Source organism: Danio rerio, chromosome 5, assembly GCF_049306965.1.
Source record: "Danio rerio strain Tuebingen ecotype United States chromosome 5, GRCz12tu, whole genome shotgun sequence".
Taxonomy (NCBI): Eukaryota; Metazoa; Chordata; class Actinopteri; order Cypriniformes; family Danionidae; genus Danio; species Danio rerio.
This window is the reverse complement of record NC_133180.1, coordinates 35,223,735-35,240,200: the sequence shown is the minus strand read 5'-3', so window position 1 is coordinate 35,240,200 and position 16,466 is coordinate 35,223,735. Positions and strand designations below refer to the sequence as shown.

General features: G+C 34.9%; 1 protein-coding gene across 4 annotated transcripts; it reads left to right on the top strand.

The window, feature by feature from the left end:
• Positions 1-556: 556 nt before the first annotated feature.
• hexb (hexosaminidase B (beta polypeptide)) lies at positions 557-16,466 on the top strand. 4 transcript variants are annotated; one of them, NM_001114845.2, is made up of 14 exons: positions 557-890; positions 1,056-1,204; positions 1,483-1,548; positions 2,875-2,921; positions 3,045-3,155; positions 4,983-5,084; positions 7,770-7,902; positions 8,003-8,183; positions 8,310-8,396; positions 10,562-10,634; positions 10,999-11,173; positions 14,214-14,304; positions 15,663-15,767; positions 16,071-16,466. In NM_001114845.2, exons 1-14 carry the CDS (start codon positions 649-651, stop codon positions 16,132-16,134), a joined length of 1,626 nt encoding a protein of 541 aa, NP_001108317.1. In that variant the 5' UTR covers positions 557-648; the 3' UTR covers positions 16,135-16,466. The 4 variants fall into 4 exon arrangements, 3 of the variants coding, with proteins under 3 accessions (NP_001108317.1, NP_001296792.1, XP_005171848.1); XR_012405757.1 differs by having other exon boundaries at positions 585-890; positions 10,999-13,502; XM_005171791.5 differs by lacking the exon at positions 10,999-11,173 and adding an exon at positions 13,325-13,502 and having other exon boundaries at positions 585-890.

Sequence of the window (16,466 nt, the reverse complement as noted above, 5' to 3'; positions counted from 1 at the left end):
ATTAACAAACCATTAACAAACAGTTAGCTCAATAAAGCACTATATGTAGCTTTTTAAGTTAGTAAGGTAGTAGTTGTGTTTTTGGATGTAGAAAGTGATCTTACTTTAATAAACTGCCAATATCTTAATAATGATATAATAAGCCAGTAATTGCTACTTCAGCTAAGGTTTGCCATAAGTATTACTGTAATTATGCTGTAATATTGACTATAGTAAACTGTATTTCGCCGTTTAGCATACTTTAGTCTTCACTACAGTAAACTGCACAAAACTAAAATGGGTCATATATTTCTATATTATTACTATAGTTGTTGTATTACCAAAGCCATATAATATATAATTACCACATCAATTTACCATACATGGTTCAGAAACACAAGTATTACCGCATACAGATTTTTTTCATTTGTGTAGCCTACATTTAACTATTTTGCTCGAGAGATAAAACGCTGAGGTTTGGTAATCTGTGCAGGTCAAATGTTCTTTAGGAGGGGAAGGTGTGACGGTTTGGAAGGTCCCATGACTTGGGTTGAGTCGAGGTAAACACCGCCTTTGGCTTTGAGCTTCGCACAGCACATCCACACACACACGAACAGTCCTCCGCTCAGACTGGAAGCAGAGTCAGTCAGCTGACCGCTCAACACAACCATGCTCTGTCTGCTCAAGTTTACCCCTCTGTTTTTGGTGGTAGCCGTATGTCACGGCTGGCTTTTTGGAGATCTTTTTGAAAAACAGAAAGAGCTGGATGAAATCTCTCTATGGCCTCTACCGCAGAAATACCAGTCGTCCGCGGTCGCTTTTAAACTCAGCGCCGCCAGCTTTCAAATCGTCCACGCCAAACAGTCCACCGCCGGACCGAGCTGCAGTCTACTCGAGAATGCATTTCGCAGGTAATTGTTACTGTATAATATTTCTCGATCGCATTTACGCCGATATTGTGTTATGAATGGCGCTGCGGTTTTGCCTTAACAGGAAGTATTAGCACGTGATTCATGTGAGCTCCCTGTCAATATATACAGTAAGCAGAGTCATGAACTGACTGCTTTGCCTTGCAGATATTTTGAATACATGTTTGGAGAGCTGAAAAGGCAGGAGAAAAGCCGAAAGAAAGCGTTTGATTCAGATCTCTCGGAGCTGCAGGTATGGATCACATCAGCTGATCCGGAGTGCGACGGTTACCCGAGTCTTCGAACCGACGAGTCATGTGAGCTCTTTTCTCTTCCGCCTCCGTGATCCTCAATGATCTGTAATCCGAAAGAAGATGGCCAAATCCACTAACAGACTGTCGGAGGTCTAATCCGGTTAACGAATTACCGTAATATAGAAGCTCTTTTTAGATGTAGTAACACTTGACCCAAGTTTAATGTAAACACTTTTCTTGGGATGTTATCAGAGAAGCTGCATCAGGATATCAACTTTAAACAGTGTTGGTATAAACCAGTCAGTGTTTTAGTTGTGTAAAGATATGCTTTCTCTTTGTAGATTCGCTGTCGGTTGATGAAACCTCAGCTGTGCTCAAAGCTGCTAATGTATGGGGAGCTTTGCGAGGTAAGCAAAACTTCACAATGAAATGGAGCTGTACAGTAAATACCACAAACAAGCACTCGCTTGGACATGCACAACATTAAAAAGGATGTATTAAATTAATCATAAGTGATTTTATTGCAAAAAATAAAATTAATAAATGTATAATTCATTTAAGTTTCTGGCGGTAGGATAACATTTTTACCATGGTGTCGTAATTACTGCTCTAAAATAAGTTATTTCAAATGGGTAAAAAATAATAACTTTTCCCCCATTGAACACATTATATTTTATTTTTAAGAAATATTTCTAATATTTTGGTGCAGTAAACATGTCAGGCTACATAGTGAAAATAAATCATTGACTTCTGCACTCTTCATTAGTCTCAAAAATACAAATTTCTTAACAACACGAAAAATGCATAAAAAAACTTTACATGTCCAATATGGTATGATGATAGCTAAAACAATAATTCTTTGTCAATGAAAAAAAGCATCAAAACCCCATTTTTAAATACTGGCTTTCAGAATTTTCTAGCACTTTACATTTAGAGAGACGCAATCTATCTGATGACAATGCTGGATTCGAAGCCACCTGAAAACCTTTTTTAATTTCCTGTCAAATGTCAAGGATAACAGTTTAAAGGTATAACCCTGTCCTCGTCTGCAAGATCACCTTATTGCTTGTGCCCACTGGCCTAGAAATGTATGTGTAACATTGTTAACCCATGAATAATGCTGGAGGAACTGAAGTAGTAATGGTTTTCAAAATCTTTTTTTGTTTGTTTTGTTTGCATTTCTTTTCTGACTTAATAATTGTTGCTTTTTATTGCTCTGTGTTGCTTTAAGGTCAAAATTCAAATCCAATGTATTTAAAAAAAACATTGGGAATGGTATGGCAGAGCAAAGAAAATACATTATTTGAATACAATAATGTGTTAGCTTGACTTATTAAAAATACAGCTTTGCTGAGTATATCTTTGAAAATCTGAAAAAAGTACAAAAATACATTGTACAAACTCCTAACATACTGACAAGCCTTGAAATATTTTTCTTAATGACATTTAATAGTGTCTGCATGAAAGGAAATGCTTAACAGGGTGTAATATGTAACAGCTTATCACATTTAGCAACCACAAAGACTTCAAGATTGCGGCTTATTTCCTTTCTAATGAGCTGCACTTCAATCTTCTAAAATAGATTTGTTGTTTCTAAGGATTGGTATTATACTGCCAGCAATCCCTAAATGAGAGATTATGAGAGAAAGGGATTGCAGTCATTATCTTGTCCATACATTTTATGTAAATTTATAACTAAATTGGTGTGTAAAGTCCTTTCTTTTTTGTTTAAGGACTGGAAACATTCAGCCAGTTGGTCTATGAGGATGACTATGGAGTTGTAAGTTTAAAGCAAAACCTTATTTATTGGATTGTAGTAATGTATTTTTGCTGCATATATTAATGAATCTAATCAATGCATATATGTAAACACTTCTCAAATAAGTTTTTTTTATCCCAATAGAGAAATATTAATAAGACCGACATATCAGATTTTCCACGGTTTGCCCACCGAGGAATCCTTCTGGACTCGTCTCGCCATTTTCTGCCACTCAAAGTCATTTTGGCCAACTTGGTGAGTCTTTTGCTTCATGATAAAGGGTCTAGAGAGGCACTTTGGCCATATTGGCTCAGATTAATTGTGGAGTTTCATGAATGCTCGGTATAAGAAATAGATATAGACGTTCTTTTATTCCCACTGCTGTAAGACTTATAAATCTGTAAGATTTTATTTGTGTGTTGTTACTTGTTTTGTATTGTGTGATGTTTATAGATTTTATGCTGCACCAATAATTGCCGATTGAGCTTATGGTAATAAACTTGACTTCCTCATTAAAAGACTAACGTCACCTAAACAACTGAAGGAAGTTATTTAACTTATGAGACTGGAAAGTCAAGGGATTTTTTAGATTTACACATGACAGAAATCACAAGACAGTTAAGGTGTTAATCACATCAATTATCTAGAACATTTGCAACTTGTGCACAGTAGGGTAAACGTTTGACTGAGGTTCTGTCATTTGATCTTTCATTAAATTTGTCACATATTCATACCAAGGGGTACCAATCTCACAAAATCTATTTAAACCCCATTTCCTGCATTTACATATATATATATATATATATATATATATATATATATATATATATATATATATATATATATATATATATATATATATATATTAGGTACTACAGTATAATGATACACAATCAAGAAAAAATAGGCTGATTAAACAAATTTATTTCAAACTAACCTAAAAAATAAATAAATGATACTAAATTAACTGTGTGTACTGAATAGGCATGTAACCATAATAAATTTTTGACGCTATAATAACCTTGGATATAAATATTACGGTTTCACGGAATTGCAATTACCGCTCTAAAACATATTAGTTTTAAATGTCTGGGTAAAAAACAAAACCTTTTCCCCTTTAAACACAATATATTTTAATTTGGGAAACATTTAAATTATTTTGATACAGTAGCTGAACATGTCAGGCTAAATAATTCTAATTAATTATTGACTTCTGCTGTCTTCATTTGTTTCAAAGACTCAAACTTTTTTAACAATTTAAAACGGCAGCTTTAAATATCTTTTCTGCTGGAGATAATGCTGTCCTAAAAACAAAAAAAAGTAAATAAAAAAATCTTACACCTTAGGAACGGTATAGCAGAACATTTTAACGGTTTTAAAACCTTGACTTTTCCAAACCGTGGTATATCCTGAACAGGATTATTGTCCCATGCCTAGTATTGAATCACTATTTGTCATATCAATAACAGATCGACAAAATTAATATGCAGGCAAATTATATGAAAATATTGATCATTATTCTTTATTTTCATGCATAACACATGTAATGGCACAAAAAATAGATTTACATTCCTGGTGCTAATTGTTTTTGTGCAGCATAAATTCCTAAAAGCTACAATAACATTAGCAGGTGTAGAAATTCTGTCTAACTGAAAATTAGATTTTTTTTAACCTGAGCTTATATAGGCTACTGGATCAACCAAGTCACATACAGTAGCATTGTTTTTCTTCCTAAGCTAACATTGAAGTCATCTGTTGCTGCTTGGCATTACATAGCTGTCTGAAATGATCATTTTAACCGCAATACTGCTCATTAGACCCATAACAGAATTATTTTTAGAGCAAGCACGCAGACGTTATTGAACACAGATGCGCACATAAATGCATTCAAACTCTCTGTAGTCTGTGGTGCTGACGGCGTGCAGCTAAAAATCATATAAATTGGGCGGGGTCAAAACAGGTATTTAAATTGTTCGGGTGGGTGGAGTATGTGTAATGATAGGTGTGAGGATGGTGTTTTGTTGCCTATAAAATGTTTTTCAATATTCAACAATGAAATGTTTTTTTTTTTTTTTTTTACAGGAAGCTATGGCCATGAACAAGTTTAACGTCTTCCACTGGCACATTGTGGATGATCCGTCGTTTCCTTTTATGAGCCGTACTTTCCCAGAGTTGAGCCAAAAGGTCAGTATGTGATGAATTCAGACATGGCTATTTTTGGATTTATGCTTGACTGCCTCACTGATTAGATAGGTGCATATCCAAAATAGCATTGTTTGCCAAATTATAGTTCCTTCATACCAACATACTTCAGCTTTTTTGCCTTTCCTGTATACATAGTTCCAATGAACTACCACATTTTGGAACCACAGCTCTTGACCTTTGGTTAGAAGAATAGGTTTTTTTTTGTCATATGACATTTCTATAAAGCTACAGTATATTGTTTTATTCCATGCACGCACAAATGTCATGCAATGTCTTCATTTTGATTGAACTAAAGAGCAGTTGTTTAAGAGCGTCCATGAGTGTTTATGCTATAGTACCATGGCAGAACCATGAAACCTCACAATAAAGCACAAAAACAGCAAAGGTGGCATTGGATGCCATGTTAATAATCTACAGCATTATTATGATTTCATTATTTATCATCTGGCCAATGAAATAATGTCAGGCGTTCCCATTGTGTTACAAAAACACTTAAATCACCAATGCAAATTCACGACATTTAATCAGTATCCTGAACTAGGATCTATTTTCATGTTACTAGTACTTATTTTTTAGATACTACATTAAGTACTTGTACTTATTCATTAGATACTAGTGCTTTTTCGTTAGATACTAGTGCCTATTCTTAGAGCTCATTTATCGCCATGGTGTTTATTTAAAATATATTAGTGCTGACTCATTAGACACTAGTTATTTTTTTATTAGATACTAGTAGTCATTCATTAGGTACTAGTACCTAATCATTAGATCAGAGATGCCCGAAGTACGGCCTGCGGGCCAAAGTTGGCCTGTGGTAACCTTTGATTTCTCCCTCCATCCCTCTGAGAAGAAAGGAAGAATGATGGGGATGGTTTTGAGATTGTCAATTCAAATTTAATGTAACCCTTTGTTTGTTTTATTGTTAAAAGCTAACTAAAATTAAATGTTTTAATTATATGAAATTATTTAATCAGATTTTTTAAATATACATACTCCGGGTGTCCGCGGGGTCTTAAAAAGTTTTTAAATGTCTTAAAATCATTTAAATATTGTGTTGTATATCTTAAATCATTTTAAACAGACCTTGATTTTCCTTTTTTCCAATTAAAGCTACCAAATCTGGCTAAAATCAGGGAAAGAAAACTAAAAACTTACACAATTTTCAATTTTTTTCAAAATGTTGAAAAAAAGTATATACAACAATTTTTCTCGTTTTTACACATTAAACTATGTCTCTAAGAAATTTTTTTTTTTTTTTTTGCGGCAAGCATAAACCATTAAATAAACATTAGTGTTTAGCCCCGTTTAAGTCTAAAGTTTCATTCATAATGGTCTTAAAAAGTCTTAAATTGAACTTAATGAAGCCTGCAGAAAGCCTGATACCGTTACCCAACAATGCAGAGACTTTGGTGAGCAAATCAAGTCCAAGGAAGATTCTGCTTTACTAGAGTATTCAGTCTTCATCCCCACTGTGGTATAATTGTGATTGTTATTGTTTTCATAGCAACAAGTTATCACTTAAAATGTTATACTGCATTAGCTAATACAATTTAAAGTAAAGATTTCAATTATTATGAAATAAACTGGAAAATTACCCATGGCAACTTTAACGTAATATAGTTTGGTATATTTACCTTCGGCCCACAGCTCTCAGTGATATTTGGTTTTTGGCCCTTCATATGGAAAAGTTTGGGCACCCCTGCGTTAGATACTAGTATGTATTTAATAGGTACTAGTACTTATTCATTAGATACTCCTACCTATTAAATAGACTAGTTCTTATTCATTAGATACTAGTACTTATTTTTAGCAGTGACTAGTAACTATTCTGTTCTTACTAGTAACACATTTAAAAACTCCATTGATTTCTTTGGGGATCTGTCATTGAGATGTGAACTATTCAGTTTTGACTAGTATGTATTCCAGTTGGGACTAGTACATAATTTTCATGTACTAGTTAATCATTAGATACTAGTACTTATTAACTACATACTAGTACATATTTATTAGATACTAGTACTTAATATATACTAGTACCTATAAAATAAACACTAGTATTTGTTTATTATATACCAGTACTTATTCATTAGATTCTAGTATTGTTTTAATAGATACCAGTACTTTATTACCAGTAATAAAGAAGTACTATTATCTATTTCATAGGTACTAGTAACGAATGAACAAATACTAGTAACCAAAAAAAAATAGTGTCTAATGAGTATGCACTAGTATATTTTAAAAAGCACTAGTATCTAATGAATAAGTACTAGTAATAATGGAAAAAATACTACTATTTAAAAAATAAGTACTAGTAACATGAAAATAGATATTAGTACAGGCTATTGATTAAATATTAAAACAGCTTGTCATAAGTTCACTGATTTATTGAAAGAATTATATATAAAGCCATGCTTTTAAAATAGTTTCTCATCTACTGTTTTGTTTTTGCTGCATTGGAAGCGAAAGGTAAGGGATGGGCATATAGTAGAAATTAAATAGAGATTTAAACAATGTAGAAATTTCACCTCATATACAAAGCATTAGCTTGAATGTTTTCAAGTTTTGGGGCTGTAGAACTCAACTGCCACTGTTATTAGCTGAAAACTGACTGGACGAGTGTTTTTCTTTCTGATCATGTTTTTTCCTATTTTTTGTGGTTAACAGGGAGCCTATCACCCATTTACACATGTGTACACTCCATCTGATGTGAAGATGGTCATTGAATTTGCTCGCATGAGGGGGATCAGGGTCGTTGCGGAGTTCGACACCCCAGGGCACACGCAGTCATGGGGCAATGGTTAGTCAGTGGACATCATACATAACTGCTTTATAGATGTTTGTTAAGTCTCTTAAATGAAACATGACAACAACTGTTTATCTGTGTTTTCCTCCTTCAGGCATAAAGGATCTGCTAACACCTTGTTACAGTGGCTCTAGTCCTTCAGGATCATTTGGGCCCGTGAACCCCATCTTAAACTCCTCTTATGAGTTCATGGCACAGCTTTTCAAAGAGATCAGCACCGTCTTTCCTGACGCTTACATTCACCTAGGGGGAGATGAGGTCGACTTTTCTTGTTGGTGAGGAGGAGAAGCTTATTATTGCCTTCATCCTTGCCCAGAAAAAGAACCCAGAGCCAGTAATGACACAATAAACTGTTTTTACGGTTAAAGTTCATGCTTGCATTCCACTTACTGTTCCTGTAGGAAGTCCAATCCTGATATTCAGAAGTTTATGAATCAGCAAGGCTTTGGCACAGACTACAGCAAACTGGAGTCCTTCTACATTCAAAGGTCAGAGTTTCAGTACAGTGAGGAAGTCCATGTATTACGGAGCACAATAGTAAAAACAAAACGTATATGCAATAACCGATAATATAGTGGGGAAAATAAGTATTGAGCATGTCATGTTTTTTTTCTAGGATTAATATTTTTAAAGAGCTGTTGACATGGAATTGAACCAAATTTTGGTAAATTGGACTATACAAACATAAAAAAAATAATAATAAAAAAACTGAAACTGTGTTGTGTGTAATAATGAAATGACACGAGGAGAAAGTACTGAACTACTGAAACATTTAATAATTGATATAAAAGGCTCTTTTGGTGATGGCAGCCTCTATATGGAGAACGAAGTTCATGATTTTGTCTGTCAAATCTGATCTTTATTTTGTATTTTATATTGGATTCAAGACAGGTGATTGGCTGGGCCATTCTACAGTTTAATTTTCTTACTCTGAAAGAAGTTGAGAGTTTCCTTGTGTTTTGGATCGTTGTCTTGCTGAAATGTCATCCTGCTAATGTAAATGCTGGACTGAAGCAGCTATATTACATATTAATTTACAATGATGAAGGGCAGAGAGTTGCTGAAAAACTACAGAGATGTTTCAGCTGCTGTCAGGGCTTTCACTGTCTTTCTACACCCTCCTTTCTTTATGTGTTTAATACTTTTTTCCTGCAGCATTTCATTTTTTCACACAACACTTAATTTGTAAACTAATTAGATTAGTTTTCTTTGCATATGGACTTCTTTGGTTTTTACCAGCATCCGGGGAAAAATTTCAAGTCAACGACATCTTTATGCTGCATTTACACTGCAGATTTTGAGGGTCAATCCCGATTTTGTGACTGTATTCGATGTTTTTGATGACCAGCTTACATCATCTTTTAAAAGTGACTTGTATCGTATTGTCTGCATTACACAGCAAAGGTGCAATGACATGAAAAAAAGAGTGGGCGTTGACTGAAAACATTTTTTTCTCCATTCCTGTATTTAATGTGTTCGCAGGGTTTAATTTAAAAAAATCTTTTTGACAAGTTGTTTTACTATAGTTTATAACAGAAAAGTTCTCATTTTGCCATCTTTTAATCTAGACATTTTTAAACCTAAACCTTTTAATACAAGACAATAGGCATCTTAATCGTAATTTCCACGGCATGATTTATGCAACAGTCTTATATTATTTATATTGGTTACGTGGTGGATGTTGATCTTTCTCTCTCTCCTTTTTAGTCCTTGTAGTATGAGATTAATGGTTTGGGACTCTCCTGATGTCTATACTGAAATGAAAACGTCAGAGTTGACGTCATTTGCTGTGGTTTTTAATGACATGTGACTCGCATTGACAGGTGTAAATCCGGTCTACACTGCAGACACAAGAGCACATATCCGATTCATGCCGGATAAATTTCCACATACGAACTAGGCCTGAATCTGATTTGAGTAAATCGGAATCCATGTGATTTTTTTCCTGCTTACATGCACAAGCGCCATATCCAATCTGTTCCACATGGGAGAAATAAATCAGAATTAAGTCACTTGAACAGTGCAGTGTAAATGCAGCCTTAAAAATAAGTTTTGTGAAAGAAATGGTGACGTGTTTAATATTTATTTTCCCCGTTGTAAATCTTTAACGACAGAACTGCTGTTAAGAGAATCATTAATGGCAGGGATGCCCAAACTAGGTCCTGGAGGACCTGGAGTCCTTCATAATTTACCTCTAACCCCAATCAGACACATCTGAGCCAGGTAATCAAGCTCTTACTGGGCTTGCTAGAAACATCCTGACAGGTGTGTTGAGGCAAGTTGGAACTAAACTCTGCAGGACATTGGCCCTCCAGGGCCGAGTTTGGGCACCCTTGATTAATGGTGTATGTAGTTTGATAGTGGATTTTGACAATTCTACTAATCAGAGAGCTGCAGCACGAAATGTTCAACCACAACAAAAACGGTTTACAATTAATATGGGAAAATACTTATAGAACAAGTGCTGCTACAAAAAGTGAATGCAGATTATTGCCACACTATTGTCTGCATTGTGTAAATAACAAGATGGGTATGATAGCTTGCCTTTTGGTTCCCCTAATTGTATGTAATTGTGTTTGTATTTAAAAAAAAATCTGAATACAATCTGACAAAGTCATTATTGAATATAGCCATTCTCATCTTTGACAAACAGGTTACTTGATATTGTGGCTGCTACCAAAAAAGGTTACATGGTGTGGCAGGAGGTGTTTGATAACGGGGTCAAGGTAAGGCTTATCTCTTCTTATTTCTGTGGATAGGTTTGTGCTTTTGGGAAGTCACATTCAGGTCTTCTTTCCGATCTGTCTATTAAATTAAGTTGTAATTTGGGTGAATTGTATTGCTGCTGAATGCTTTGTGACTTTAAAAGACTCCAAATCAAAGCCTAATCTATTTTTCCTTAACCTTCTTAATCACAAATAGCAAGACTTGCGTGATCACATTTTCACAAGCCACTGCTAACATGCGACTAATTTACTGTTTTTGCCTGTGCTTGCTCGCATTAGGATGTTATTTGCTTGCCCATAACAATTTATTAACAGTCAAACAGAAATTGATTGGGGCACATAATGTGCTTTATGCATGTTCCAGCTAAAGGATGACACTGTTGTGGAGGTGTGGAAAGGGAACGATATGAAGGAGGAGCTCCAGAATGTGACTGGGGCAGGATTTACAACCATTCTTTCTGCCCCTTGGTACCTGGACTACATTAGCTATGGACAGGACTGGCAACGCTACTACAAAGTTGAGCCACTTGATTTCACTGGTCAGTTTCTTCAGTCAAACTCTTTTTGATTTCTTTTAGCACCACTAGCATAGTGTTTAGTAATCCAGTGATGTCAAAATCACTCGTTTATTGAATTTAGCAGTTTTGTGTGATGGATATGATGTGTTGTTGGCTTATTCTTAACTTGGGGGTTAAGAATATCGGTTTAGACTCTACAGTTTTAATCAAATAAAGATCCTTCAATAGGTTCTTGATCACTTTAACTTTTTTTTTTTGGCCTAAAAATTGGCATGGATGTTGGCATGATGTTCAAAGGATTTGGGGGTTGAGGATATAGTTTGAGTAGAGATTGCAGGTTTGTGCTGTTGTTAGTCTAGCTATAGCTTTTGCTTTTACTTTTCACTGTTTTTGTTTTGTCTAGGCTTGTCTAAAAGTATAGTGTTTAACCACCTCTGTTCACCTCTGAGCTCCTCACACATCTTCAATAGATATTGAAACCACTTTCTCCAGCACAGTTTGGAAAGCACACGGTCCACAAAGTGCCAAACTAAATATAGTGCCATCCAAAAGTCAGTAAGATAGTTGTTTTAATGAATTCATGGTTAAATTTGTTAGCAAAAATGCAGTGAAACCAGTAATGTTATAACAAGATAATTGTGTATTTTAGTATTTTCAATATAAGCTAATTATTCTAATGTTTCAGCAGCTCTCATGTCATTTGATCCTGCTGAGGTCTTTAATTAAAAGAAAGTTTGGTCACTTTATTTTGATGGTCCGATTGTTGAATTTAAATTACATTGCATCTACATGACAAATAATTCTCATTAGATAAGTAGACTGTTAGGTTGGGGTTAGGGTTAGGGTTAGTGTAAGTTGACATCAGGGTGTCCGCGGGGTCTCAACAGCTATTAAAGTTGATAAATCAATTATGAGAAAATAAAGGCCCTTAAAAGGTATTAAAAAGTCTTAATTGCGTTTTTACGAGGTCTCAATTTTTGTTCAAGCGTTGTCCAAAGTGTTTGACTCCGAAAAGCATAAATACATTTATTTTCCTCCTAATATTAACAACGACGTGCTTGATCTACACAACTGCTTCGGGTCGGGGAGCGTCCGGCCAAGCTCCTCAGTACAGATGATGTCATGTAATTGGCGACAAACGCAGGAAGGTGATGTGACGCTCTCCACATGTAGCAAAACCATAGAGCGAAACAGACGGCAAAATACAAAAATGTAAGTTTGCGTACTCCTAGTTGGAGAAAGACGAGTTTAAACAGTGGCTGAAGCTTGTTGCTGAAAACAACCACGTAACTTATTATTTCGATCTTTGTTTCTTCCAAGCTTATCTGAGTTCTGTTCTATTTATTTAACGGCAACTGTTGTTTATTAAGTGAAAAGTGATTAGAACTTAAAGTGGCGATGAGGTCTTAAAATATTCAGAGAATGTATTTAAAAAATCTTAAAAAGGTATTGAAATTACCTTAAAAATTCCTGCATATACCCTGGACATGTTCTTGATAATTTCTTATAGTCAGTTTAATGTCTGTTGAAAAAGCAGTATCAACAGATATTAACCAAACGGTCTACTAATACTCATATGGACCATCAAAATAAAGTGTTACCGAAAGTTTTCTAACACCAATTAATGCCATTGAGCTATTTATTTTAAACTTGCTTAATAATAATAAGACATAAAACAAATCTTACTGACTCTAAATTTGAATGGTGTATGCTTTGCCTTCACTCTTCCTTTATTATTCCTTGAGCCTGATTAAAATCCGCTATCACCACTTAAACCTTTATTTCACCTTGCATGCTGCTTTTCAGAGGCCATAAATTATTGATCTAATTAGCAGGCATGCAAATTGATTCAGCGTTCCTTCCAGGAAAAGACGACACAATTGGTGTATTTCTCTGGACTGCATTTAAGATAAAATAACCAATAGTTTTATGTCTAATAGCTAAACAACTCATTTAAAGCCACATAATCCACATTTATATGGATTTGTCGCTTTTAAAGCTCAGTTCTTCTTAGATCTATAAGTCATTAGTCTTGGAAAAGCTTGATATCAAAATAAATCTGATACCAAGTTTGAAAAGCCTCAGCTTAAATGGAGTCCAGAGGGATGCATCTATCTGTTGATGTATGGCAGTTTTTATGTTATACATGCGTGTGTATGTGTACGCATGTAGCTGAAAGCCGACACACAGATCCATGTGTGGAAAGGCAGGCCGCAATACCAGGATGAGATGGCGAAGGTAACGGCGGCTGGTTTCAGCGCTCTGCTCTCCACACCCTGGTACCTCAACCGAGTCAGCTACGGCCAGGACTGGGTGGATATTTACAAAGCTGACCCCCAAAACTTCAACGGTGTGTGTCAACCGCAAATCAAGATTGTGGATTCATTTTGGCCTCCGTTTATGTTCAGCGCATTGTTTGCAAAATAGCACAACATGAAGGTTTCAAGAGTAAAAAATGGACTGTTAATTAAATTAGGCTGTTTAATACATTTAAACAATGTTAATAGGGTTAATATATGAACTGTTGGAGTCGACTAGTTTAACAAAGTTGATAAGGGATGAATTTTCTATTGTTTATACTGTAGAAACTGTGATTGGTTTAAATGGTTTTAAAGGTTAATGGGGTGAATAACAAAGGTGGCATGTGATTGTAGAGAATATTTGCAGTAGATATTTTCATATCCTTAAATTAATAAACATCAGTTCAAATTCAGAACTGTGCAATAGCAAAGGTGGTTTCCTTTAGTAGGTGTGCAAACAAACGTGCATGTCATGTGACTGAGTATTTGTACAAGCTGATTGATATACGTCGATTCAGCCACCCTGATTTAATGGTTTGCTTTGTCTGCAGGTATTCAGGTGTTTGACATAAAGTTACAATAGTATAACTGTTTAAATTTTCAGACTCAAATGGGATCACTTCTTTACACCTGTTTTTCATTTATGTACCCCCTAATGAGATGCCTAGTGTCAACCTCTAGCTCTTTAAATGATCTTGAATAACTTCGTTTTACACATTCGTTTGTGGTTGTTGCTTTAACTTGTGACATTTTGACCACAGGCACAGATGCACAGAAGAAGCTGGTGATTGGTGGAGAGGCTTGTCTTTGGGGAGAGTATGTGGACGCCACCAACCTCACTCCTCGACTCTGGTATGACTGTAAACCTTAAGCTAAAATATAGACCAACCTCTCTATAAATTTCAGACAAACCATAGGGTCTGCATGGGCCCTTTTAAAGCCTCGAAAGTTTGTGAATCAAATTTTTAGGGCCTGATTTTTTTTTTAAACAAATCTATAGAGATCCTAGAAGTTTTTTAGAAAAATAATCCATATTTCCCTCCAGTCTACTGATGTGTTATTTCAACAACACTGCATGGCCTATTCACGCACCACATTTAGTGTTTCCTGCGTGAGGGAGTTTGCGTGTTGCCTTGATGTTTACCCACAAAACTCAGATGATGGTACCTCAATGTTTTACAGGCACAAAAATGTATCTAAAAAGTTCATATCAAACCAGTTGTGACCCTGGACATCAAAACCAGTTATGTGTGTAAAAAATACAATCACATGAAACCTGAATATATAAGCAAAGCATTGATATTTTGTTGTTTAGGATGGGACACTATTTGGCAGAGAAAAGATGATTTAAAATCTGGAATCTCAGGGTTTAAAAAACCTAAATGCTCAGAAAAATTGCTTTTAGAGTTTTCTGTATAATGTGCTTGGCAATGTACATTACTAAACAAAATTAAGTTTTAATATATTTACAGTAGTAAATGTACTAAATATCTTCTTAGAACATGATTGTTACGTAATATTCTAATGATTTTTGGCATGAAAGAAAGATCATTTTGACTAATACAATGTGTTGTTGGCTATTCCCAAAAATATATATCTTTAGACTGGTTTTGTGGTCCAGGGCTACATTTTATAACAGTTAGGTCCATAAATATTTGTACAGCCACGCAATTCTAACATTTTTGGCTTTATACACCGACACAATGGATTTAAAAAGAAATGAACTCTGGACCTTTTATCTACTCATTGTGATTGGGATAATGAGGGAATAACATGGAACAGCTTAGAAGCCAATTGTCAAGTGGGAGGCACATATGCAAACTGTTGTAATTCCTACAGCATTCACCTGATTTGGATGTGAATACCCTCAAATTAAAGCTGACAGTGTGCTGTTAAAGCACATCTTGTTAGTTTCATTTCAAATCCAATGTGTTTGTGTATAGAGCCAAAAATGTTAGAATTGTGTCGATGTCCAAACAAACTGTAGATATATCAGATCTATGAAAAAACTAAACAAAAACACATTATTGTCCTTGAATTTATCTGACTTGTAAACAGGTCCTTAATTTTAAAGTAAACCAAGGTCTGGATCCTGCATACACGTTATAGGTGTAAAATTACAAACAACAGCAAACTAGCTGTATATCTCATATCTTGTAATAAATAAATCTATTTATTAATATAGTGTGGTTTTATTTTTGTTCTTGCAGGCCAAGAGCCAGTGCCGTCGCTGAGAGGTTATGGAGTGATGCAAGCGTGACCGATGTCGGAAATGCTTATACTCGCCTGGCCCAGCATCGCTGCCGCATGGTCAGGTGAGTTAAACTATGACATGTGGTAGAAAAGGATTTCTTTATTACAAGATTATTCATTTTAGAATCCTAATAAGTTTTTGTACTTAATCATCGAGATTAAGTAACTAAAAGACTAAAAGTCTTCTGAGGCAGTATGTTTAGGGCTAAAATGTTTAATTAAATGTATGGAAGTATTACATAAGGTATTAATCAGTTTACATGGATCCATTAATCCATGTATACAAACATTCTTAAGATATATTGTATATGCATATTTTTGTATGTTTCACTGGTATAGATTTATGTTTCCCTTTTCCTCCTCAGGAGAGGCATACCTGCAGAACCTCTATTTGTTGGCCACTGCCGTCATGAGTACAAGGGTCTGTGAATGCCATGATTTAGTTCACAGTAGACGACTAAAGGGAAGGACAAAACAGTTTTTATTTTTACAGATTAAACCATGTTAGCCATTTGGAGAACTATGATTTGCTGTTATATGCACTGAGCCAGTTATCTAAGACTTGATGTTTGTGATTTTTACCTATACAAAGTTTTACTACAATACTTAGGTTTCAGGTTTATTAAATGGTAAGTAATATTCCTGTGAAAACATTTTATGGAATGTGTTTTATAATGAATGCTAGGTGTATTCTGAGGGTTTACATGATTGTAACACTGCACTAAATTTATATATTTAAATAAATACGATTTCTGAAAGCA

Excerpts from the sequence above, each read along its gene's own strand:
- hexb (XM_005171791.5), top strand. The coding sequence starts at position 649 with ATGCTCTGTCTGCTCAAGTTTACCCCTCTGTTTTTGGTGGTAGCCGTA. Across the intron at positions 5,085-7,769 it reads TCCCAGAGTTGAGCCAAAAG|GGAGCCTATCACCCATTTAC; the intron begins GTCAGTATGTGA and ends TGTGGTTAACAG. Across the intron at positions 8,397-10,561 it reads GAGTCCTTCTACATTCAAAG|GTTACTTGATATTGTGGCTG; the intron begins GTCAGAGTTTCA and ends TTTGACAAACAG.